This window comes from Apteryx mantelli, chromosome 6 (genome assembly GCF_036417845.1).
Source record: "Apteryx mantelli isolate bAptMan1 chromosome 6, bAptMan1.hap1, whole genome shotgun sequence".
NCBI lineage: Eukaryota > Metazoa > Chordata > Aves > Apterygiformes > Apterygidae > Apteryx > Apteryx mantelli.
The window spans coordinates 14,045,164-14,069,349 of record NC_089983.1 but is presented as its reverse complement, the minus strand read 5'-3'; the positions used below and the strand labels follow the sequence as shown (position 1 = coordinate 14,069,349).

The 24,186-nt window shown below is 42.3% G+C and overlaps 1 protein-coding gene across 6 annotated transcripts in view; it reads left to right on the top strand.

The window, feature by feature from the left end:
• Nucleotides 1–24,186, top strand: part of PLEKHM3 (pleckstrin homology domain containing M3) — a 129,030-nt gene that overhangs the window by 39,765 nt on the left and 65,079 nt on the right. For all 6 annotated transcript variants that reach the window (XR_010884531.1, XR_010884530.1, XR_010884529.1 and 3 more), the window contains exons 5-6: nt 2,120–2,313; nt 14,563–14,626. Coding sequence is in view for 2 of the 6 variants with exons in the window: in XM_067298816.1 (XP_067154917.1) it covers nt 2,120–2,313; nt 14,563–14,626 (258 nt within the window). In the remaining 4 variants the exon portion in view is untranslated. The remainder of the gene's footprint in view (nt 1–2,119; nt 2,314–14,562; nt 14,627–24,186) is intronic.

The window sequence follows — 24,186 nt, the reverse complement described above, 5'->3', positions numbered from 1 at the left end:
GAGAGAGGTTCCCTTCTCTCCTCTTCTCTCAAAAGCTGCGCTCAGACCATACGCCACCAGAGCTGCACTGTAATACTTTGTCCTTTGGGATCTGGATTTGTGCAATAAATAGGGCATGGGGCTACGCACTGAATGATGGAGAATAGATGCTCTTTGTCAAAGATAGGTCCTGCAGAGGACAGAAGTCGGGAAACCCTCTTGTGTTTGGGACTCTATTCCCTGACTGCTCTTGAAGTTTGTACCGAACGCTCTGGCGTTTGCAGGCTTTCCTCTAGCACAGCAGGTAAGTAAGCGCAGCAGCGTTGCTCTGACCCAGGTCATGCTGATGGTCCTAGGGCAGGGCTGAAGAATGACGCCTTGGTGGGAGGTGCAGTGCTGGGGCCGTACTGAGCATTCATGTGGCTCCTGGTGAATCACTGAATCTGTGGCTTAATTTGCCCATCAGTGAAAGAGGAATAATATTTACTATAGATACAGCAGTTGTTAGGAGATGGGTGAGATAGTACAGCTGAATCATTTAATGATTGTAAAAGCAGCTTGAAAGTGGTTGTTTAACTGCGTTCTCTTCTGTGCACTGCAGTTAGTGGGTCTAATAAAACATCAACATTGCTAATGTTAGAACTCTTGACATATTTGAGATTTGTAGAATTTTTTTCCACCAAATCCAAGTTGTCTGTGCTGCTCCTTACACGGTATGTTGTCTGTTCTTCCATTCAGACAGCTTGATTCCTTGTACATGCACTGCTTGAAAAAAAGAAAAAAGGGATGGGGGGAGAAATGAGTGGAAGGTTTTATAGAAATAAGTGATGTGTTTAATATGGCTTCTGGACCTGAGAAGTCTGTGAAATTATGGTCTACTGTATTTAAAAATACACATTGTATTATCTATGTAGCTGTTAGTGGAAATACTGTCCTGGGTATTATTTATTATATTATTATTATGCATTGTGAAAAGGTTACAGTTAAGACTAGCTTTCCCTGTAGATAGTTAGTAACTCCTGTCTCAGAGTTGCTCTGTTACTGGAAGTGCTGCTATTTGTATGGACATATATGGCTTTTACCTACTTCCTATCTTACAGAACCAGAAGGGAAATAACTTCCTAAATCTGAGGAGACTGTGGTGTGCCCTGTCTCCTTGTGTTAATTGCATGAAAGGTAGCATAGTTAGCCTAATTCATCCCTCCCTTGCCCCAGTGTAAACACTGGTTTAAAGGAGGACTAATTGAATTGCAGAACACATAGTATTTCTATAGCACAGTTTCAAGTGATTTGCAGTTCATTTCAGATAATCCCATCTTCTCTTTTCCAGCTGTGATAAAATGCAGAAGTAAGGAATGAGAGGGACTTTGGCCTTCTCACCTCAGAAATAGGAGTATCTTTTCTAGTGAGAATAAAAGTCCCATTAATTTATTAGGATTACAGTAGCTCTTCATAGGTGAAGATGTGACAGAGCACTGTCATGAAAAAGGCATAAGAAAATTTTCTTGCAGATGAAATACTGAGAATGAGTAACACTAGTAAAACCCAATTTTGTTTATCTGTATTTTTAAAAACTTGATAGATGTGCTTCTGATTATATTATTTTTTTTAACCCTATAGCAAACAATGAAAGAAATGAAGTAGTACAGTACACTGGAATTCTATACCCTGAGATAGTACAGTACAACTGGATTTGTAGTGTATATGTTTCCTTTTCTAATGTCAAACTTGTTTTTTCTTTTCTAATGTCACACTTATTTGATCTTTGCTTTCTTGCCCAAAAGAAAACAACAAACGAACATAAAAATATTAACAGGGAAGAACCTTACTGATCATAGTTTCTAGACTTGGAAAACATCTATTATGCTATGTTACCCTGCAGTGAAAATGTGTGTGGCTGAAAATATCACTGTACTTTGGATGAGCAGTTAGCTCATACACTCAGCTTTGATAGGCTTGAAGAAGTTTGACTTGGGTATAAGCAGAGACAGCTGGATCTCTTTCAGCTTTGTCTTCATCTATATCTGGTAACAGAATAACATTTCAGAAGCAGAGAATGACTGACAGATCACAGAGGAGAAGAGCCACTTAAAAAGAATTGGGAGGAAAGCCTGGCTAAACTGGTTGCTTTATTTTTCAGGTATCAAAGCAAGCCAAAGAGTTCCTGGAATATGTGTATGAGGAACCACTGATTGACATCCAACAGGAAAATCCCATGTTGTACCAGCATGTTGAACCTCTGGCAACTGTTGTCCGCCTGAGACAGCAGCTAAAATCTCTCCGGGCCTATTTGTTCAGCTGCAGAGCAGCAGTGGCTGAAGACCTGCGTAGAAGGTAAGGACCAAGGACAACATGCAGCACAAGGATATAGTTTCTTTGTTTTGTTGTTTTTTTTTCCTTTTTGTTCCCACAGTCCAATTCTGAAGGTGTTACACGTTTAGAAAGACGCTGTGCTTCTACCTGACTTCTTTGGGCAGCTGGGTATCTACTGTCAAAAGAAAATGGTTCCAGTAGGTTTTATAGGGCCTGAATGCCTGAAGTTGTTCTTGACAACTGTTAGCACAGGGGTCACACATTGTGCCTGAACATCTTTTACTCCTCAGGCTTCCTGACTCTGCATGAGTATTTTCAGTCAGGTGTGACACCTCAGGCTCCCTGTGACACTGTCTGGCTCTCAGGTACTCACAGTGTGGTAGCCACTGTCAGGACCTCTGAACCAGCTCACAAGGTGGCAACATGTGAGAGAGGCCAGAGCCAGCCTGCTTCCCTCCTCTGCGCTTCTGCTCTACTCGGTGATGTGACCTCGCATGAAGGTGGAGGCCAGATGCAGTCCCCTGGCACATGACGCAACTCATGAGTTACATGACACCAGAGCAGTCATGCTCCTGTTCACCCACCATCTTCTCCATCTGTGGCATGCCTGTGCTGAATGTTTTCTTTATTGGAAAATACATGGTCATAGCACAGGAGAAGGCATTTTGTTTGTTATTCCTTTCATATTGAGTTTTTCTTGGGGGAAACAGTAGGTTTATAAAAAATGAAATTCATTGTGGAAGTGCTGTAACTCAGTCCATTCAGCCGCTGCTGCATTTTCCTAATGAGCTAAAAAAGATCAGTCTTCTTGCAACCATCAAGCCACAGTTGTGACCTTAAAAAAAACAAGTTACTTTTGTTCTGGATCTCCTAAAGAGACGGGGAGTGGGCTGTGCCCATGCCGTGCTGTGGGGTGAGTGGCTGCAGGCACATGCAGCTGTCCTGCTGGTAAACACATCTGTAAGCATTTGTGTCCAGGTTTGCAAGTAAGGCAAATCTGCAAAAAGGAAAGCCACTGTTTGGGAATATTCAGCTGTCAAACGATAAGAAAGCAGATGGCATTGGTGGCTGTATTTTGAGCATGAAGTTTTAAGGACAGGGGACCTGAATTCTCTGGGAGGGGGAGGAGAATGCACCAGCGTTTTCTTCGCAGGAAGAGGAGTGATGATGAAGTCTGCTATTCAGCAGGTAACTTAGGTCATTGCTTTGAATAGCTACCTCAAGAACATCTAAGAGAAGGATATAGCAGCAGGTTTCTGGAGAGCACTACTGAGCTCTTGTATCAGATCCGCGGCACGCTGATATGTGTTTGTGTGTGTCTTAATGCTCAATTCCTATTATTTGATAGGACAGCTTGCAGCGTTTTAAAAATTAGGGTGATTTTTTTCTGTTATCACAGAGGGTTGGTATTATCTTGCAGACTGTCTTGCTATTCAGCTGTAATAACTTTCCTATACCGTCCTCTTCAACTGCAATAAAACTAAAAGGAGAGCAAGACTTGTGAAGGCTGCTGTTCAGAAAAAGTGATAGAAAAGAAATTATGCCTTCTGATTAATGCTGAAGAAAAGAATGCCCTTAAAACAGAGAGGAGGAGACAGGAGAGACTGAAGGGAGTTGTGTAGGAGAGCAAAAGGAGAGATCAAAGGAGGCCTAAACAGAGAAATCAATGGACTAGTGACAAGGGGAAGAGGGAAAAGCAGGAGAATGGAGGAGATTCTGAGAGCCAGAGCTGAGGGAAAGAGATAGTGGGAGGGTTCTCAGGAAAAGAAGAGTTACTGAGGGAACCAAGACAAAGGGGGAACCCAAAAACCTGCCTCCGAAAGGGAGAGATGGTGAGTGCTGAAGAAATGGAGAGAAGAAGAGAGAATGGACAAAAAATAGCACAGAAATGTGTGTGTGTGGTATTTTAGGAAAAAAAAAACCCAAAGAGAAATAAGTTATTAAAATATTAAGTGAAGCATTTAACACCAACTCTGGTTATCATAAAGAGAGAAGAGGAAGAATCAGTGTAGGCAAGTATGTCACCTCCAGTTTCATGGCTCTTGCTTGGGTGATTGTGTTTTCTGTTGTATTGGCTGGACACCGCTGGAGCCCTGCTCCCTCTGTCAGAATGAAACACCCAGACTGACAGAAGAGGGAAGTATGGGAAATGCTCCCTTTTCTTATTTAAGGGTTCCTTAACACTGTCTCAGATTAAAGCTGAGAAGACTTTGAATGGCAGCCGCTGTTGTTTGGGAGGTGCTTTGTTTGATTCACGATAACCCTAAGTTAAACTTGGTCTCCTTGTGTGCCTGCAGCTGATCTCTGCGTAGGGTGGCGAGAAGAACCCCAGCCCAAGAAGGGCGAGAATACTAGGGTGTTGCTTTTGTTCCGAGGAAGCAGGTCCAATCTGGTAGGACTTGTAAAAATCCAGTAAAAGCCAATGAAGGAATGTTTCAAAAGCACAAAATAAACTTTAGAATCCAGCTCCTTCCTGGATTGTGAAGCCTCTGTCAGGGTGGGTTTTGGTACTCGATTGGTTCCCGAGGTCTCCCCTGAGAGGTTTGCAGGGGTGTAAAGGAAGAAAAGTCCGTTTCCTGGAAGCAGCTATTCCTTGCTCTAAACTGGTTCCAGTGGCTTTGCTTTCTGCATGTAGCATCAGAGCATGTGGACCCTCACTCTCAGTGTGATGGCTTTACAGAGCACAAATGACAAGTAAACAAAGAAAGTATGTGATTTAAATTTCCCTTTGGCTCTTCACATGGGCAAGTTGCAAGAAAAGGGGGAGTTAAAACAATACTATTAGGCAGCATTCCTAAATTTAGTACTGTTTCCTAGTTAGAAATGAAAGTCTGGGGGAGAGAATCCAGTTATCTGTCCTGCTCTAAAAACATTCTTTTTCTGCTTGGTCTTCACCTTACTATGCGAATGACTATTAATCACAAGCAAGTGAACACAGCATCTTGAAGGCCTGTCAGACCCATATAAACAGACTGAAACAAACTGTTAATATTGCTGTCTAAGGAGAACTAAAAACAGACTGATTAATTGTATTGGCACCTTACTGCCTTAGGGACACTGATAGAGCCTGCCTTATTAGGGAAAAGCAGATCACTTGGAGGCTTCTTTTATTAATATTATTTGTATTATAATATTCTTTAAATCTATACCTTGCTCTTGAACCCAGATCTCAAAATGAAGATGTCAGTGAATCTGGAAACTCTTGGTGTCCTCTGGGAAGACAAAACTGTTTACAGTGCTTACAAGTCGCTTTTTCTGAAGAATTCCAGATGGCTATAAACCAGGTTAGCTCAGGATCCAGTTGGTTTAAATGTGGAAATGTTATTTACTGTATAATGCCTGGTGTCCATAGATAGGTACTTTGGGGACTTTGTAAAATTTGTCATCTAGCAGAGTTACTCAGGGCTGAACCATAATGTGAATTTTAAGAGTCAAGTGACCACATAGAAAGAAAGGAAGAGAAGCAAAAGATATCCTAAAAGTAGCTAGAAGGCACAAAGTAAAAATGATCTGCATCACTAATAATGATTTATTTTCACATATGGATTCTAAACTCTTTATGCATTTGCAAGGGGAAAAAAAATAAAGGAAATCAGAGTTGACTGAGAGGTGAAATCAAACCCTCCATCAGTGCATATCAGCAGAGTACCACTGAGATAGCCGGCTTGATGCTCCTAGCCTGTTGTTGAGCACCCTGTTTTACAAGGGGCATGATTACGCCTAGTTTGCTGTGGCTGTCACCTCAGTATTACAACAGACATAATTTGCCTCAACAGTCCTTACTCAACAAGTTCTTGCTTCTTTTGGTTGCCCTGCTCATGTGGGTGCTGTTCAGAGAGAACTGTACAAGACTGAAGCCTAGAGCCAATGTAGTTAGTGCAAGTGGAACTGTGCAGATCCCAGCACAGCTGGCTGCCTGTGTGATGATGGCCGAGTGGCACAAGCAAAGAGGAGGGAGTCAGCCAAATAGTTTGGAGAGAAAGAGTCCCCAGCTCCATTAAACAGCTAGGGTATTCTGGGAAGCCGCTCTAAATGATGTGTCATTCTGCTTTTGATTTCTTCTCTTTACCTCTAGACATAAGTAACACTAACAACTTCTCCCTGTGCCATAGTCTGTCCTCCTCTGTTCTTGTCAGGGTCGAAGACTCTTCTAGTGAAGGAGCTGACAGAGCGTTTTTTTGGAAAGTCTTCAGGCACCTTCATGTCTCCTGTAGGGTAGGCCAAACCAGGTCAACTTCAGAGCTCTCTCTGGGCTCTCTGCTCTCCCAGCTACATTGCTCAGATATTCGTAGACAGATGATGGTGACAGAACGTAGATGTTCTGTCTGCTCCTGCAGGAGGTTCCCCTACATGTTTGTGCTCCTTCCGGTGCCCTCTATCTGGAAGTAGACCTCCTGTAGAGCAGTGAGAAACTAGGGAAAAATTCCCATATCATTCTTCATCTCCTCTGTAGGATACCATTTGTCTGTCAGCTCCAGAACAGCAATCTATTAGTTTTACTTAATGTATCCAGCACTGGAGTTTTGCTACTTAGTGTGTTACAGGAAGACCAAATTAGAGCTGGTTGTTGCAGCAACAAGTTAGAGGTACCCTTGCAGTGCTGCAGACGCATGGTCCTGGCTGAGCCTGTCGTTCTGTCAGCACGGTGCAGAACGAGCCCAAATTCAGTGATGCCAAACAATAAAATCCTGTCACTTCCTACAGTGAGGCCTTAAAAATATCGCTTCTGACACAGGGCTAGATTACTTTCAAAATATTTGTGTGGCAATTGGGGAACCTGTCTAAACACATCACAGGAACCCTGATTGATCTTATGCAATCACTGTACCACCAAATGCCTCATGTATGTGAAGCTGGGGCTGTGTCAGGTCATCTTTCAGACCAAGGACAACAGAAGGTCATTAAGTCATGGCGCAGCCCTCAAAGGAGACTTGTTTTCTCCATTTTCTTTGCAGCAGGCAGACCATTTGGAAAGTGGAAAATCCCAAAGCAGGAGAACAAAGACACAGCGTGGGAAAGCAGTAGACTGCAAAGGGAAAGTTTGGGCAGGGGAAAGGAACAGAAGGCTGTGGTTTCCTACCAGAAGGCTTTGAGTTAGAAGAGAGTCCAACAGAAGAAGAAAATTTGTTGCACAGGTGATTGGAAAGAGGGAGAGAGAAAAACTCTTTCAAAGGGGATATCTGGATATCCTGAGAGGATCCAGACCTAAGACCAAACAACAGCCAGAAGTGAGGAAAGGTTAGAAAGAAATGTAGGGAGGTATGCACTTGCATTTGTTGTTCTGTATAGATACTGCATGTGTGTAATCATTGCTCTAGCTAAAATAAAAGATGTTTGTGGAGCACTTGCAAGTAGACTATCTCTCTGCCTTCAACTCCTGTGTCTTTCTGAAGAAGTAACTGTGCATGTAGGCTCCTTGCAAGGTGAAGATCTTAAAAAGCTCTCCCTAAAACCGTAGGGGGCTCAGAGTGGAAGTTAGGTGGACCTTGAGCTTTCATTTAAACTAAAGGTAACGAACAGAGAGCTGGGGATCGAAGAAATGTGCCAGAGCAGCCAGGGGCGGCAGCAGTACTGCAGTCTGTTTAAGCCAAGGGAAGATTAAAAGCATGTGAGCCAGTGCTCTACCGTGGTAAGCATCCGGCTGAGGAGCATGCCAAGATGCATGTAATAAGTTTTCCAGAGGACAGGCTGGTCTTTTGGTTCACATGAACATTTTCCTGTCCAGGGACACACCTGCACCTCCTTGTCAAATACATCAGTAATATTAAGCATCTTTCAAAATGGTAGTTTTCCTTCTTCTTCGTAGAATAGATTGCTATGACTTTAAATATTACCTGTGTTTTCACTTCAGAACTTGCAGCAAAGATTCAGAAGTGCACCTGGCAAGACTAGAGAGCATTTGCTTGTTCTTCATTTCACTTCAAGTTAATTGAGGGATCTAAGCTATTTTGATTTCAAAATGAAGCTGTGTGCCCCTAACTATTTCTCTGCATTCTGCTTTTAATGTCAGTGATTCTTAATTCCTGGGTTTTAGCTGTAGTAATTCTTGCCTTTCACAATGTTGCTGTAATCTTGCTCAAGTAACTGCAGAGGAGAGAAGAGTTTAGTGTGCTGCATTTTAGCAGAAAGTTTATGTTCTGATTGCTGATGAATGATAAGAATAACTGTTTTTAGGGATGCTCATGTGAAATTTCATTAACAACATTAAACAACACCTTACTTAGACATGCTCGATATTAAATCTAGCCCTCAATATGGGCTGAAGATATTTAGGGAATGGCTGCTCCCAGAACATAACCAGAAGAGTAATTATACCTCATGAATGTGGAATGGTTCACAAATGCCTTTTTAGCCAAACCTCTAGAATTAAGAAAAAGTCATTAATCTGGTGAAAATACCACAAGAATTAAGTAAAAAAATAGCATTTTGGGGGGGAGGGGGAATGTTTTTATTTAACTTTCAACTTCTGAATCATTGGGTTTTGCAGTGTCCCAGTTCCCTGAGTAGCTTTTTATTTGACTTGAAGGCTGGGGTTCTCATCTCCCACCTACTTCCAGGAGCTGGGATTTTCAAGGAAATGCCATGTATCAAAAGCCTGAATAAAACTATAAGAATTGGCAGCACTGGGAAAAATCCTCCCTTTTCCCCTCACCTCTGTTGCTGTTCTCTAACTTATATTAACAGGTGGCATGTCAAATGAATTGCAAGACAAAATCTAGCAAGAGCTGTGTTTACCCTGCCATGCGTATCTGGGATGACTGGTAATTAACTTATATCCCTTTACGCTTGTTAGATCAAATGGTGACTCTGCAGATGGACATGCTGTGAGCGAGGCTGGCGTGCGCACGCTGCTCCCCCCGGCGTGCGTGGCCCCAGCTGCCAGCGGCGGTTTAGAGGTACTCTTCCTCATCATCTGCGGCAAGAACGTGTTCAGTCTGGTGGCAACAGCAAAAACCAGTATGTTTTGCCTTGCCTGTCAGCTGCCTGAGTTCACAGCCTGGTACCAGTTTTAAAAGTAAATTGATGGTGGTGCAAACTGCTAAACCAGGAGATGAACTGTGGTGGCTAAGGAATGGACGTGGTATTTAAGGTGCTGCGTCGACTCTGGGTGTAGCCATTTCCGGCAGAAGGGTGGACAGGCCATCTGAGCGCAGCTGCGTTTTGGACTGGTGCATCTGTAGTAGACGAATGAGTCAGAGCTCAGTCATGCAATTATCAACCTGGTCAAACAAGGCCCTCCTGGCTGGCACATGAAATCATGGTGCCAACCTTTTCTTTTTTTTCTTTTTTCTTTTTTTTTACATGTCTTAGCAGTTTTCAACAGGTTTTTCACAAAAGAGACTTGATTGTGCCCACCTGCCTAGCAGCTAACTTGATTTCTTTCGACTGCAGCGTCAAAAGAAGAGTTTGCTCTGCTTATCGCATTTGTACTTTGGTTATAGTGTCAGACTTGGGCAGATTAATTGGTTGTAGCTTTAGCAGAGCTGTCAGGGTATTTAACCCATTGGAGAAAAATTACCTAAGCTGATGATAAACAGGCTTTAAATGCAGAGCAATTACTTAGTGTTAACAAAGCACCATGGCTACACACTTTGTTCAAATGCAAAAAGCAAAGCCTTATCAGTGACTCTGTTTGCAGGAGGACACTAAAAGATAACCTTTGTTTGTGTAGATACTTAGCTGATAAAATCATCTGAAAGGGAACGAGTGAAATTTCTGGTTCTGTCTTGCCTGAAGGTTGTACTTCAGATTACACAGTATCAAACAAAAAATTGTAGTAGTTGCAAATTGAGAATGCTCAATTCTTTGTTTTAGTTTGACCCCAAATCTCCTATGGTGGGTTTCTTTCCTGCTTGCCTCGATTACTTTTATTTCTAGCACATTACAAGAAAGCAATTTAGAGACCTTTAACCGACAGAACTTTGGATTTCATTGTTCACAGGAGTTGGTAAAGCTAAAGGACTGGTTAGCATTGAACTTAGTTTGTTCACTGCAAACTTAACCCTGACTGGTGGCCAGGGTTTACAGCACAGCAATCTGGTGACTCACAACTGCTCTGTTTTCAGTGATGATGAAACTGGGCTGGGAGTTTCCAAACTGCGTAAACGCTTAGGAGATGCTTTTAGTGGGCCGTGCACTCAACACCATTTGCCTTTCAAGGGCTGCAGGTCATGTTCTGAAGCAGCAGAGGTTTGAGTTTTTATTATGATGAGTCCTAACATTTTTCATTTAACCTCTGTCGAATTCGCTGCGGTTCTTCCTGTGTTTTAAAATTTGACTTAAAGGACACTGTTTATTGAATGCTTTTAATTGACGAACAGTTCCTTGCAGAGCATCAGTCAAAAGATTTATGAAACTGATTATCTTGTATTTTGCTTTCAAATGGGGATTTGCCATTCAGAGTTTGTAAATGGCCTTTATATTAAGGAAGAACTTAAAACACCAAATGCAAGCACATGTTTTGGTCTTTTCAGATCAAGGCCTTATATTAAACCAAGCATGCTCAAAACTCCATCTCATGCAGAAAATAAATGTTTTTTGCTGAGTTGTTTTTAAGTGTAGTTATCCCAGCCTGCTCTGTAGTCTCTGTCAAGATTTTAGACCAAAGTGTGATTTTAAAATCTATTTGGACGCCATGTAGTATTTTGTCTGGTCGCTAATGCGATGATATGGTGTTTGTGCGCGCCCTGTCTCACCTGCTGTACTCTACTGGCTTTGGGTTCCCTTGGCCAATTCAGTCACGGCTGACAGAGGGATGGAGATGGCAAAGACATTAAGTTCTTACCTGTCACATAAGGTGTCTGAGTAGAGAAGCAAGAGACACTGAATAAGTCCTGTCTGCTCCCTATTGAAAAGGACTTTAATAAGCCATCACCTCATTAGGCTGAGAGAACCTGTGCAGACAAGCAAGCCATTGGAAACTGGGCGTCATTCATTTTGTTGCTTGCTGAACTACTTTGCTGGTGTAAATTTCCTGCTTCAAGTGATTTGTTTGCTTTTTATAATGAGGATTTTTTTTTTAATGTGTTTGAGTTTGATATTCTGGTGCATTTTGTGCTTTTGTTCTCCATCAACTAGAGGTTGACAACAAGTGGCTTCAAAAGTCACATTCAGGAAGCAGTTGAGTTTTGGATGTATGTATTCTTCTTTCCAAATGGGACTGGTAGATGTTTTCTAGAGGAGAATCTTAATCCCAGACTTGCAGCCTAGCAAGATGTGTTTTTGAAACTACCACTCAGTGCACTGCAGCTGTGCTGAGTGGACATCATTTGTATTTTGGAAGTTCAGAGATTGAACCACCTACTTCTAGGCCGCTTCAGTGGCTTCATCCTCATGGAGCTGTGAGATCTCAGCCTTTGGCGATGTGGTCAGGTGCTCCAGGAGTGCTCTGTGCCTCCGCGTGCGTTGGCAACCACACAGGAACTAGTTGAATTGTTTCTGTAAGAAATGTTGCAAATGCTGCTCTAGCATTTTCTCTTAAAAAAAAAAAAAAAAAAAAGGGAAAAGCTCTAGCTGCTCAGCTATTTTTCTGTGGCCCACCACAACCAGAATGTGATTTTCAGGTCAACAGAAGGACTGTGAATCTGAAGCTGGACCAGCCTTACTTACTGAGAGTTTTTTAATGCCTCAGTCTCCATAGCAATGGAAATAAGTGCTCCTCTGACTTGAGTGCTTCTTCTGCAGGTACATGTGTGTTTTACTGAAGATTGGGAGGGCAGTGCCAACTTCTTTTCCTGGATATAGATTTGGGAAGGAGGAGGAGTGTTGGATGCTGGCTCTGCAGAGCTAATTACTGTAAACTAGCAAAAAGCACATGACCCTGGGAAGGCAGAAAGGCAGACCGACACATGCTTCGGGGATGGGGACTGATACAGGGAGAGAAGGACTGTCACCAGTGCCTGTACTGGCCAGGAATACCCGACAGAGTGGGGCCCATCATGAGTTTGTTCCTCAACTGCACTCTTCTTATTAGGAGTCTTATTAGGAGTAGATCTTGCAGGAAATAAAATGTGGTCCTGGAAGGCAGGGGAATGAGGTATTAGTCACTGATGTTAGTCATTGACAGCTTCTGCCTCATGGGCTATTCAGGCTAAAGACTTTCCTTAGCCTGAGAAAGGAAATCTTTCATTAGCTAATTTCGCAAACTGCTAAACCAGGAGGTGAACTGTGGTGGCTCAGCAAATAATACAGTTCCTGGCAGTGCTACTGCACTGTCTAGTGCCTGGCCTGTGTGATCAGGGGAGAATGGTGGGAAAACTTTAATGAAAGAAATTCTATCAGGGCTGAAAGATATGAATAGCTCCAAAATCCTGTTTAGACCTGACCCCTTAGCAATCAGTTCTAATAATCTTCTGTGTACAAATGAGGAATCTGCATGTTGTCTGATATCTGGATTTCGACTGTTTTCTAGCCGTCTTTCACATTGTGCCAAACATAATATGAAGGCACGGTGTTGTAGAGCCTCAGAGCACTTATAAAGGTCAGTTAGCTTGCCACTGAAACACATTCACCTCCAACAGGAGCAATGATAGGGCCTACAGAACTGAAAAGGGAAAGCACAATATCCCAGGGAGACCGCACCTGAGGATTAGGTGGGCAGGGTGGACCTACATGCTTGGTGAGTCAGAAGTGGCAAGGCCACATTCCCGCTGCCGGAGGTGTGCCGTTAGATCGGCAGTGGCAGAGTTGTCAGTGCCTTGCTTGCAGGACTTTTCCCCTCCAACCCCAACGAAGATGAGAGTTTTTCAAAAGTGCAGAAAAACTGTGGGGCCTTGTAGCCACTCGCTTTAATAGGAGCCAGAAGTCCTAGCCTCTCCAAGGCATCTTTGAAAACATCAGCTTACAATAGTTAACATGGTTGATGGAGCAGAATAAACTAAGGTGCCTCTGTTACTTCTTAAAGTCAGTGTTTTGTCAAAGATTGAAGTTGGTACTATGTACAGTTATCCCTGCTAATCTGTGTTTTTGCTAATTATGTTGTCCCAACTTCTGAAATCCCTTCTTTGAGTTCCTGTGAACTTTTTCATTAGTCTCATGTCATGATCACGTAAGTTCATATTGGCCTTTCAGTAGCTTGGCTTTTTTGTACATGTCCAGTGGTCTTTTTGGTGTGTCAGTTCCATCGTTACAAACCAGTCTTCAGCAGAGCTTTGTTCATACATTTGATAACATGAAGAATTTTGTTTCTGCATTGCCTTAAAATGGCATGATTATAAATTAGGAATTGAGTTCATGGTTTCTGCTCTAAGCAACATGTATTGTAAAGTAGTTGCTCTTCTTGATGTACCTGGTAGCTTTTATTGCAAGAGTGATGTGATTCTCCACTCCGCAGGATACCTGAGCATGGTGCCGTGTTTGTTCTGTGCGGATACAAAACAAAGACAGTCAGCTGGTTGTGTCTCCGTCCATGCCCACAAAGATAGACTTTTTAATTAGGTGCACTTTTTCTCTTCCTGACATTTTCATGGCAGATGCACATGTTTTCCATAAACTTTCCTTGCTAATATCCACTTACCTTTACAAAATCTATTTTTCGCCATAACCTTGCTTTAGCCTGGTTGTTCATTTTGCTGCATGTGATTCTAATTAGGACATCTATTCTCTGTTCAAATTTATGTAATTTTAGCTTTACTGCACAGGTCTGTTAGAGGATAATCAATGGTCTTGCTTTAAATCTTGTTTCATTTAAGGAAAATACGCCTTTCTCAAATAAGTCATTACAAAGTCTATGCTAGTACAGATATTTCTGTATGCAAAAGGGAATAACTCTACCAATATAGATCAACTTTATGTTGGAAGAACAGTATCTGCACTGACATTTTTCCCGGTATAAGGCTTTCAGTTAAAAAAAAAAGTCACATCTCAAATTGACTGTTAAAGCTTTCTAGCAGCCCAGGAATCTTTTACTAAAAAACACTGCACCTTCAAGTATTTGTTTTTGTTACTAGGTTAATTGTTATAAAAAACAAAAAACTTTTGTACCCAGGATGAGTTTTCTACAACTGTAATGTCATCATACATACTTACCTGACAGCCAGAGAATAACACTGGCACAGCATTCATTCTTGTGGAAATAGTCAGTGTCCATGAAAAATGCTATAAAAGCAGCTGATGCTTACAGGGTAACGTAATTACAAATTCTGACCGTCTCTCTCCCTGGCGTCATTGTTGCAGTCTTTTGGGGGAGAGAGAGAGAGTGATTGAGCTTCCCGGAGAAGAAGCCTCCCTTTTGAAGCATGATGTCAACACATCCATTTTTCTCTTTTTCAGGATCTTTCCCAGAGAGTATCTTCTTCAGCAAATCCATCTTTATTCTCTTGCAGACCTCCAGCAGGTAAGTTTCTTCCACTGATTCTACATGTTAAAAACCAAACAAGTTCTCATCTTCAGTGCTAATTGCATGTTCTCCCCTCTTGCTAATCATAGCATACGCAGCTCTGCATCCAAGCCATTTCTGTGGTTTATAGTTTGATACAAAAATGGGTTAACAGGGGCATTGCGTTAGGATTGAGAGAGAGCCAGCCTAGGGCTGCAGTTGAAATGGGGCTTGAAAAAGGTTATGAAAGAAGAGTGTAGGCTGCAAAGATAGCTTTGCTGTGAGAAATTTTTCATCTGGACAAAAGCTGTTGGGGGGAGCTCGTCTAAGGCTCAGCCTACAGGTGACAAGTAATATTTACTGAAAGAATAGTTCTTTAGGAGTTTAATGAGTTTGTACAGTCCCTAGTGTATCACACTTATTTACTACGTGTGCTAGGCATTACCACAATATCAAAAAAAACCCCCCAAACCTTCAGCAGGCCTACTACACAAAGTTAAGCCATGCAGTGCTACTGTGACATTTATAACCACAGCACAAGATGTGTGCCAGCAAGATGCGTCTTTGCATTGATGGTTGATGTTGATTGAGCTAAGCAAGCAGCTTGCAGCGCATCTACCTGAACAGCAGAATTTTATCACATACCAGATTAAACAAGAAGAATTTGGCAAAAAGAACTGAAAAGGGAGGGTAGGGAATCCAAGCAGAGTGTGCTGGAGTACTCAGATGCAGTCAAGGAAGTAATGAGGTAAAATGGGCTAGCTGATCTATGCACATCTGTGTACACAATCTTATGCCATTGCCAATGATATGTAAAACATATTAGTTTAAGTAGCTTTCACAGAGATTTCCCGTGCTTGACCTTGCCTTTTCTGCAGGGTGATGGGTTGTGTAGTCAGTTCTGGATGTTCAGTTGACACATTAAGTTAAGGTTGTTCAAATGCGTCTCAGAGCTGGGAACTGCAGAACTACAGAAAGCAACATGTCTTTTGTTGGCTGGTAAAACCACAAGGTGGAAATTATTCCATATATATAAAAAATAAAAACGCCATTCATCTGAGGTCTAAAACTGTTTCCACAGCTTTTCAGCGTGTTCTGCTATCTCATCTTTAATAATCAAGCCATGAAATAGCAAGCTACTTAACTCCAGAGCTGCAGTCTCCCTGGTGGGCCTGTCTGTTAGCCCCCAGAGCTTTGTAAGCTGCTTAATCGGTTCCTAACATTGGTAGTAGATGTTTTAGAAGCAATCAGCAGCTTATCAAGCAACCTGTGGGAGGCAGGGTGGGTAGAAGTCACAATTTATCCATTGATTTAGCCATTCCCTTTAGCATGTTTCTTTGTGTTTATTTGTGTTTGCAAGACACCTTCTCCTCCTGCAGGGGCCCCAGCCCCAAACTTATCATATTTGAAGGCAGTGTAATTCAATTACCATTTCTGCTGGGGAGGGTTAAATTGGATTTACTTTTCAATCTAGCCGTATCCGTGTCATCAGCCTAGAGAGGGTTTTCCACATTTCAGAGGCTCCAAGTTTGAAATCAGATTGCCTGTTTTTGTCAAAGTGGAACCAGAGTGGAAAGGGGAGGAGGCCCCCGTTGAGAAAATGTGTCCAACAGTCAGAGAAACGCTAATGCCCTCAAAGCCCCTGCCTCCTCCCGGGTTTGTCCCTTACCACTGCCTTCTCCTGTTTGCTCATTGCTTTCCACTGACATGCAGTTTGGGTGTTTTTTAATCCTAAATGTTTCTTCTCCTTTTGATTCTTCTGCTGCCTATTTCTTCATATCCGTGGGCTGCTTTCACACTGTATCCTGCTGTCATGTATATTGTATGTGTTTGGGGAATTAACTAAAAGATTTATTAAAGATTAATGGAAAGATAAGACATGGTGAGTGAATTAGAAAAGCAGAGAGGGGTAATCTGCAGAAATAAGCAACCTTACCCTGGTTAGTCCCAGCTCAATTCTGGTTTGTTTCCTGGTTCTCTTTAAAGAGCCTAGAAGACAAGGAATCCTTTTCTACCGAGCGATGGGCTTTAAAATGTGATATGAGGGTGTGTTCTCAGGTGCAAGAAAGTTGAAATGTATGTTTGCCAGTAGATGGAGTAGCATGTAATACTACTTTAAAAGGAAATCCAATTTAAAGCTCTTTCCATATGCGACAGAGCTCCATGCCTAGGCTTTATAGGTGCAGCAGAGTATGTACTTGAGCTGTCTGATAGTCTGGAGATGGTTGATATTTGCATCCGTTTGGACAGGGCTCTGCTGGGGGAGACCTTAACTATGAGATTAAAAGCGTGTGGGGGAGGGAATAGAAACAAAATATCTTTAGTTTTAGAAGCTTGCCAAACTCCCAATGAGGCAACGCTTTTGCTAGGCCTTTGCTGATTACCAGATGCTCCTAGGGCAGATGTGAGTAGGCCTGACCTTTAATCAAAGAGGCAGCTGGTGATGGTCTTTATTTGTATGCGCATGCGCGCGCGCGCACACACACGCTGCCCACACTGCACACACTGCACACACTGCACACCCCAGCAGGGTTTCGCTGCAAACCAGTGCCCTCCCCCCCCCCCCACCTGCAACTACAGCAAAGTTTACAGCAGATCTGTCTGTGGGCATTACCGTGGGGTATGTATTCTTAGCCTCTTCTTGTCACTGTTGTCATTGGAGGTATTAGCAGGCAAGATAACTAATTAGGTGCCTTCAGCTTTAACGAGCAGGAACAAAAGTGTGACAGCTCGCCTGTTCTGCCCCACTGGCTACAGTTGTTCCTTGCCAACCCTGGCCTGAGTCACCAGTGAGGCTTCTGTTAAAACTTCACTGTATCTCAGTTACCCAATTTATCCAGGGCTATTCCAATCAGTTAAAGCTTTAAAGAGGAAGACCTCCTGAAATTACTATTTTTAACAGACATAGTATACTAGGGAAAATGATGCCTCCTATTTATATGCAGTACAGTTCCTGATGGTGCAGTCACAGTCCAGGGTAGCTTCACCATAAACCTCGCGATGATGCCAACTCTGTTCTCTGCTCATATGACTAACAGAGGTGTCACAGGTTTTGTGACAGGTGGACACAGTTCATCCAAATTGGAGTTCAAAATTATCCATTCGTTTCATGTGACAAGGGACTTTCTTTTTTGTGAGACTGTTAAGCTTTTGGTGAGCTTTGGTGAGCTGTTAAGCTTTTAAACTGCATTGATTTGGACAGAAGCTGACTCAGATGAGACTCTTGCCTTTCTTAGGAAAAATAATTCTTGCTACTTACACTAGATTCCAGTATAACTGGATCTTTTCAATAAGAAGCTTGAAGGGGCTGTTGTGACCAGCTCAAAACTCATGTGCTTAATCCACACAGAGTAACTATATCTTGCCTGGTTTTTATGTTAAATAACAAGATATACAAGTGCACAAAAAGTATTACAATGATGTTTACTGTATAAAGACTCTTCTTTATGGATTTTTTTTCATTCTGGTTACACTACCCCCAAAAGATACAGCAAAAAAAAAAAAAAAAATCTGTGTAACAGTAAAAATGACTGGAGGTCAAGGGTGGAAGCCTTGAGTGTGATAGGAGATATAAAAACATGATGATTTGAAGACTTGTTTACATAGGAACACTCAGGAAAAGTTTTCTTCGAAGTGCTGAAATATGGGGATTTAAAATGATGAACTGAACTGCACTGAACGCCTATGTAAATACTGATGTTCAAAAATTAAGTGGCTTTCATTTGGCTTGTCTCCATTTACTTTGGAAGCAAAGTAAGCTAAATTGTATTAAGGCTGTTTTAATTCTGAATGTGTGTGTCTCCATACAGGGATTTAATGTAGTGTAATTCATCCATTTTAACATTGCAGATAAACTAATCCATTAACATTTAATTAGACATCCATTTAATTCAGATCAACTTTCCTGGCTATCTGTGTGTAGATAAACCATTAGGGAAGAGATCAGGGACAACGTGAAGGACAGTGGAGAGGAAGGATGAACAGGAGAGCCCCTTCTCACAATAATACAGCACGGGTCCTACAGTGAATATGAGGTACATATAAAACTCATTAATGGAAATGCTTCTTTACAGGACACATAGTGAGCATGAGGAACTTAACGCCACAATAATATTGCTAAGGCCAGAAGTTTATCATCTCTTGAGAGGACTAAGTGTCCGTAACAAGAATGTCCACAGTTACACTACATAAAATAAAGAGATTATAAGGTTTCAGAATAGACACATTACTTACTGATGAGATTATGAAGATATTTTCCCTACTGATGGATCAGTGATTTCATCTTCCTCTGACATATCTAGTAGTGATTACAGCCTCTGATAGGATTTTTATAAACAATTGGTCGGATAGAAGCATTCCTGATATGAAAATCCTGATGTTTCTGTTGAAAATTTTGCAAATGTAATGTTCTCTAACAGAAGTGTGGGGAAGAAATACAAACTTCAGTAAAGCTTAAGTTCAGCCTAATTTGAGCCTGTTAGACCAGGATTAAAAAGCCATAGAAGAACAAGGAAATGGTTAAGTCTGGTTCACTTCTGCAGGCTCTTTTCTCATGTTGTACTTTCCTCTTTCCTCCTCTTCCAGGGACAAATTTGGGTCCCCTTGTGTTTTCCTAGGCTGAGGCAGAGGAGGAGATCAGAGACACTCTTTCTAGCTTTCTTGCATGTGCAAAACTTTGGGTTCGTTTAGACTAATTGGTACAGGAGTCCCCAACAATAACAAAGACTCCAAGGAGATGTGGAAATGTATTTAGACTTTTTTTTTTTTCTTCAGAATTAAAACTTCTTCTGATCACTCAGTCCTCATACAATTACTGAGAAATGCTCACCTTAGATTTATAATACGCTACCTAACAACTTCTAAACCCATCAGTGGTGTTGTCCTTGTCCAACAATATATTTTCATTCACTCATAAAAACAGTTCCCCCAGTAGAATTTGCAAGTCATATAACCTTCATTTGATGAGAGTCCCTGCTGGCGGTATAATTGGCTTTCTAGCTTCCTGCTCTCTTTACTTTTGCATTTCAGCACTGAGGTGTAAAGGAGACAGAAGTGAGAGGCCTTTCTCGATGGATTTTCAGTGACACTAGCTCTCACTGAGGATGTAAGTGAGCTCATTGCAGAGCGTTGTACTAGGAGGGGAAACATGGCTTCTAAAAAAATCTCAGGTTGTTAGCTCGTAGTGGACCAGGTCTGTGCTACAAGATTTTGGTACTACAGCAGTGTCTGTCTGGAAGGTGATGGGATGGAGTAACTAATCCACATGGCTTTGCTGGTGAAAGCCAGTAGTGTAGATGTGGCTTTATTGGCAAAACTGTTTTTTGGCTAATACAGATTTGGTCTGACTTTAGAGGTGTTACTGGGATAGGTGTGTGACAGAGAATCCCATGCTTAATGGCTATGGCTTTACACACAAAAGCATTTGTGCAAACTTGGTTATATCAATGAGAAAGTCTTTTTGCTGGGATCATTTGTTTCATTCAGGGAACCAATTTAAGCTGTATCAGCTTAACTTCTGTTTACAAAAGAGATTTTCCCAGGTAGCTGTACCTGCAGATCCTTTTAAGTTTAGACAAGCCCTTATTTTGCTGGAGGGGTGGGAGGTGGCACATGAGATACAGAATTAGGGTTTTGGCAGGCCAGTGAGTGCTATGAAATCCTGCTGAGATGGCTGAAGATGTGTCTGCCCCTGTCCTCTGCTGGAGTGTACGGCGCTCAGCAAGGGCAGCAAAATGCCAGGCACATCTGTGCCAGAGCAGCCACAGTTCACAGCTCAGCACTGCAGTGAAAACACTGATAAACATCCCCAGCCTCCCAAGCAAGAGGTGACCCAGCATGTGTGACAAAGATGCAAGTCCTGCAGTGTGTTACTGCCAGCGTTCAACTGACTACAAGTTGGAAGACATTGCTCAGAGGAGAGCTGGCTGAAAACAGTGACAGGTGTTTTCAGTGACGTGTCAGGTACAGCCCCTGCTCTTAAATATTTGGTAGGAGGAAGAGTGAGACAGATGGTTATGTAGGGAGGTGAGAAACATATGCGCTGGTAAAGTTCGTCTGTGCATTGGTCCAGTTCTCATCCTTAAGACACATGAAATGTGGAGCCTCTTCGCAGCTCTGTTGCAGGCTTTCTCTGAGACACAGGGCAAGTCATTTCTAATGGGATTGAGGTAAGGTGGGTCCCACTTTATTATGTGTGTGTTTAAGCTAGTCATCCTGGGCATGATTAAAGTCAACAGGGGGAAAACAACATTTCAGAAGGATAGTCCATCTGACCTATTTTAGATGTCTTTTAGAATGGAAGCAGCCAGTTTCCCTCTATTGCAAGTGAAAGGGACCAGGAGTGACTGACCAGCTCAGACTTAAGAGTCTTAGAGTCAATGTTGGTGTTTTAGCAAATGTGTTGTGCAATTCAAATACATTAAAGATTGTAAGGCACATAGATAATTATATGTACTTGAACTATGTGGATAGACAGAAGTATCTTGGACCATAAGGGCATAATGTTAATACCCATCTATATGTCCCTCCTTTGAGGCCTGTGAAGTATGACTGTGATAACTGTATTAGCGGAAGAATATGAAAATAATCCTGGGACGGGAAAAAATACACAATGTGTATTTCCATAAAAATTAAAATGTCTGGTGGCAAAACAGCAAATAAGCAGTTTAGATAGCTTCCTGCATCTGTGTTGCCTTCCTCTGTCACTCATTTCTGTCACTCTCTGCAATTTGCTAGCACTGAGCCTCCTTTCAGCAGAACAGGAAACTCTTCAGGTTAGCTGATATTCCAGGTCTGTGCATAATTCCTCAAACTGCTGACAGCTCAGCTTACAATTAGTGGTAATGGCAAAGATTTTGCTAGCTTCTCCTCTTTACCGGAGTTCTGCTGGGCAAAGGAGTTGCAATCATGAATGGCTTGTGGTCAGGCAGAGCCTGGCAGAGTCATCCAGGCTTGTGGATGGGAGAGCAGGCCAGGAGAGTCTGACAGGTGACAGCCAGGAAGACAAGTTCATCCAAGTTTAATTAGGTGTGTCAAAATCTTGGAGGTGAAGTGTGGAGATACAGCAAGATTATTAATAGATATTTTTAATAGCAGAACTGGTTTTTGTTCTGCTTGAAACCAAAGTTTTCAACAAGGCTTAGATAATACATGTGGTACTTTTCCAAGTGAGTATGTAACGTGGACCACTTGGGGTAAATGTAGTAGGACCTGCCTTCTAGAATGAAACTTGCTTTAAAACAACCCAGCAGTGCTGTGAGTGGATTGTGAGAGCTTCTGAGTTGAAAGCTCCAGAGATCTTGAATTTTTTCAGCCCCTAGAAGGGGCAGTAACAATATAAGCTACCCCTTTTCTAATGCATTGTGCTAACCAGGTTTCTTTTGTTCTTTTTTGCTGTGAATAATGAAAGGCCCAGTACTGAAAAACAGGGTTAACAGTGTGAAGGATTGGGCTGTAACCTCAGTGCTGTACTTCACATAAAATGTCTGTTCAGGAGAGGCAGCTGGACATGTCCCAAGGAATAAAACCCCAAGCAATAAAATTTACCAAAGAAATAAAATACTTCTCAGGGTTACCTACTTGGATGAGAAAAGGGAAAAAGTAATTTAAATGTACTCTGTACTTACAGAGGTTTTTTCAGCATAACCCTAGCCATTTCCTTGATGTATTGCTTTCTTGTTCTAAAGTCCTTCAGAAGACTCTGCCTTAAAATGCATTGATCCAGTCCTGTGTGAGGCAGAAAAATTTCTAGCTTTTTGATGTCACTCATGAAATAATGTCTTATTGAGTAGGCATGTAAACTAAGTTAATATCTGTGCATGCAATTGCCTGCTTAGTCTTAAACACACACACACACACACACGTACATGCATGCACTCTGCATGAATGCCTGTTTGCCTGTGTGTGTACATATAGTCGTGTATATTTTTAAGCTAAGGAAGGTGCTTTCTGTTCTCTACCAGCCAGATTCCTGGTACTCTTTTAGCCTTGTTTGATTAAAACAGCCTTTAACCTTAGCTTGAATACCTGTTTCTTAAAACAAACTATAACTCATCCCTGCGACAAGATTAGGAGAACTCAGGGTGTGACAGAATTGACATGTAGCTGCCTGGAAACCTTGAGGGGAGGAAAAGGAGGAAAGAGGATTGAAACACTGGATGCAAGGCAGAAGCTGTGGGGCTGGAGCCTCTTTGCAGGGCTGCCTGCAGAGCTGGCACAAGTCATTGCAAGGCATGTTGTTTATACTGAGACACTTCCCTCTCCTTCGCGCTTGTGTCAGCTTGAGCAAAAAGAACTGCTGAATTTTCAGGCTTTCTCTGAGCAGAGCAGGGGAGGGCTCGGAGGGACCTTGTCATCCTCTCCCCGTTCTGCTATAAATTCGCTTGGACTGAAGGATAAACTCTTTACATATCCAGTTTGTTCCTCTCCCCTAACCAATGTATAACTCCATTTTTGCCTGTGCCCCCCTCCTGTATGTACTTGTAAGGACAGGGAAGCAGATTAGCAGTATTTCCTCTTGACCTTGTTTTGCTTTTTCCTCCTCTCCTCAGTGCCTCTTAGAGTTATACTGGCTGATTGCATGGGTGCAATATCACATTAACGCCGAATCTCTCAGCAACACGTAGAGTGGTCTGGTTCAGAAGGAGTGCAAACAGAAAATGGCTCTGCTGCCAGTGCAGATTGCCTGGTGCAAGGAGGTCAGAGAGAGCTACTGATTTCTGTTTATTCAAATTCTCACTCATTTCTGCTTTGGTTTGATTTATTTGGTTTTTTTCTTGTTCTTCGTAGTGTTTATCACCACATTTCCTTTCGGGATGTTCTCTGCCCTGTGTGAGCGATTAGTTAACGCAGCACAATGTGTGGCTGCGCAACATAGCATTGTGTGTCAAGGCCAGTAATGGCAAAATGGTGGCACGTGTGTCAGAGCAGCACAGAGTGCTGTTGTCAGCAGCAGGCGAACAGTGCTGGCCCTCGCCTGCTCCCTTCCACTCTGCTGCCACTGTACTGCAGTGCCTTGGGACACTTGGGGACCAGTAAAGACTGAAGGCAGAGAGGAGAGAGCGTGGGGTGGTATCCCCTTTACTGTCAGCAGCTGGGAGTGTGTGGCCCATAGTATGGCAAAGGTAGGGGCTGTAGCAAAGAAAGGTGGGTTTTCACAGTCAGCCCAGGTCAGCCCACACCCGAAACACCGCTTTTCCTCTCCCTGTCCTGGAATGAATTCTGGTAAGACATGAAAGGTTGTCCCTAGTAATGTCAAATCACTTTCTGTACCTAACACACTTCCTCTCTTAAGCTAGATCTTTGGACTTTTCTTAATGGTGTGATACCTTCTCATTCCTCCCAGGTGGCTGGAGGCAGCTGGCCCATTCGGATTCAGCTCAAACACAGGCAGGTCCCAAACAGGGAGCTGTGCTCTCCTGACGTTATTACTGGCTGCTTTTTTTCATTTGTTTTACAGCAACATGTAGTGACTCTAACCACCCTAAGAGCCCTTGTGTGTGTACACACAAGTATTAAGAAATCATTCTTCCCTTAAGTCACTTACAATTTAAATAAACAAGACAGGCAATCTGAAAGAG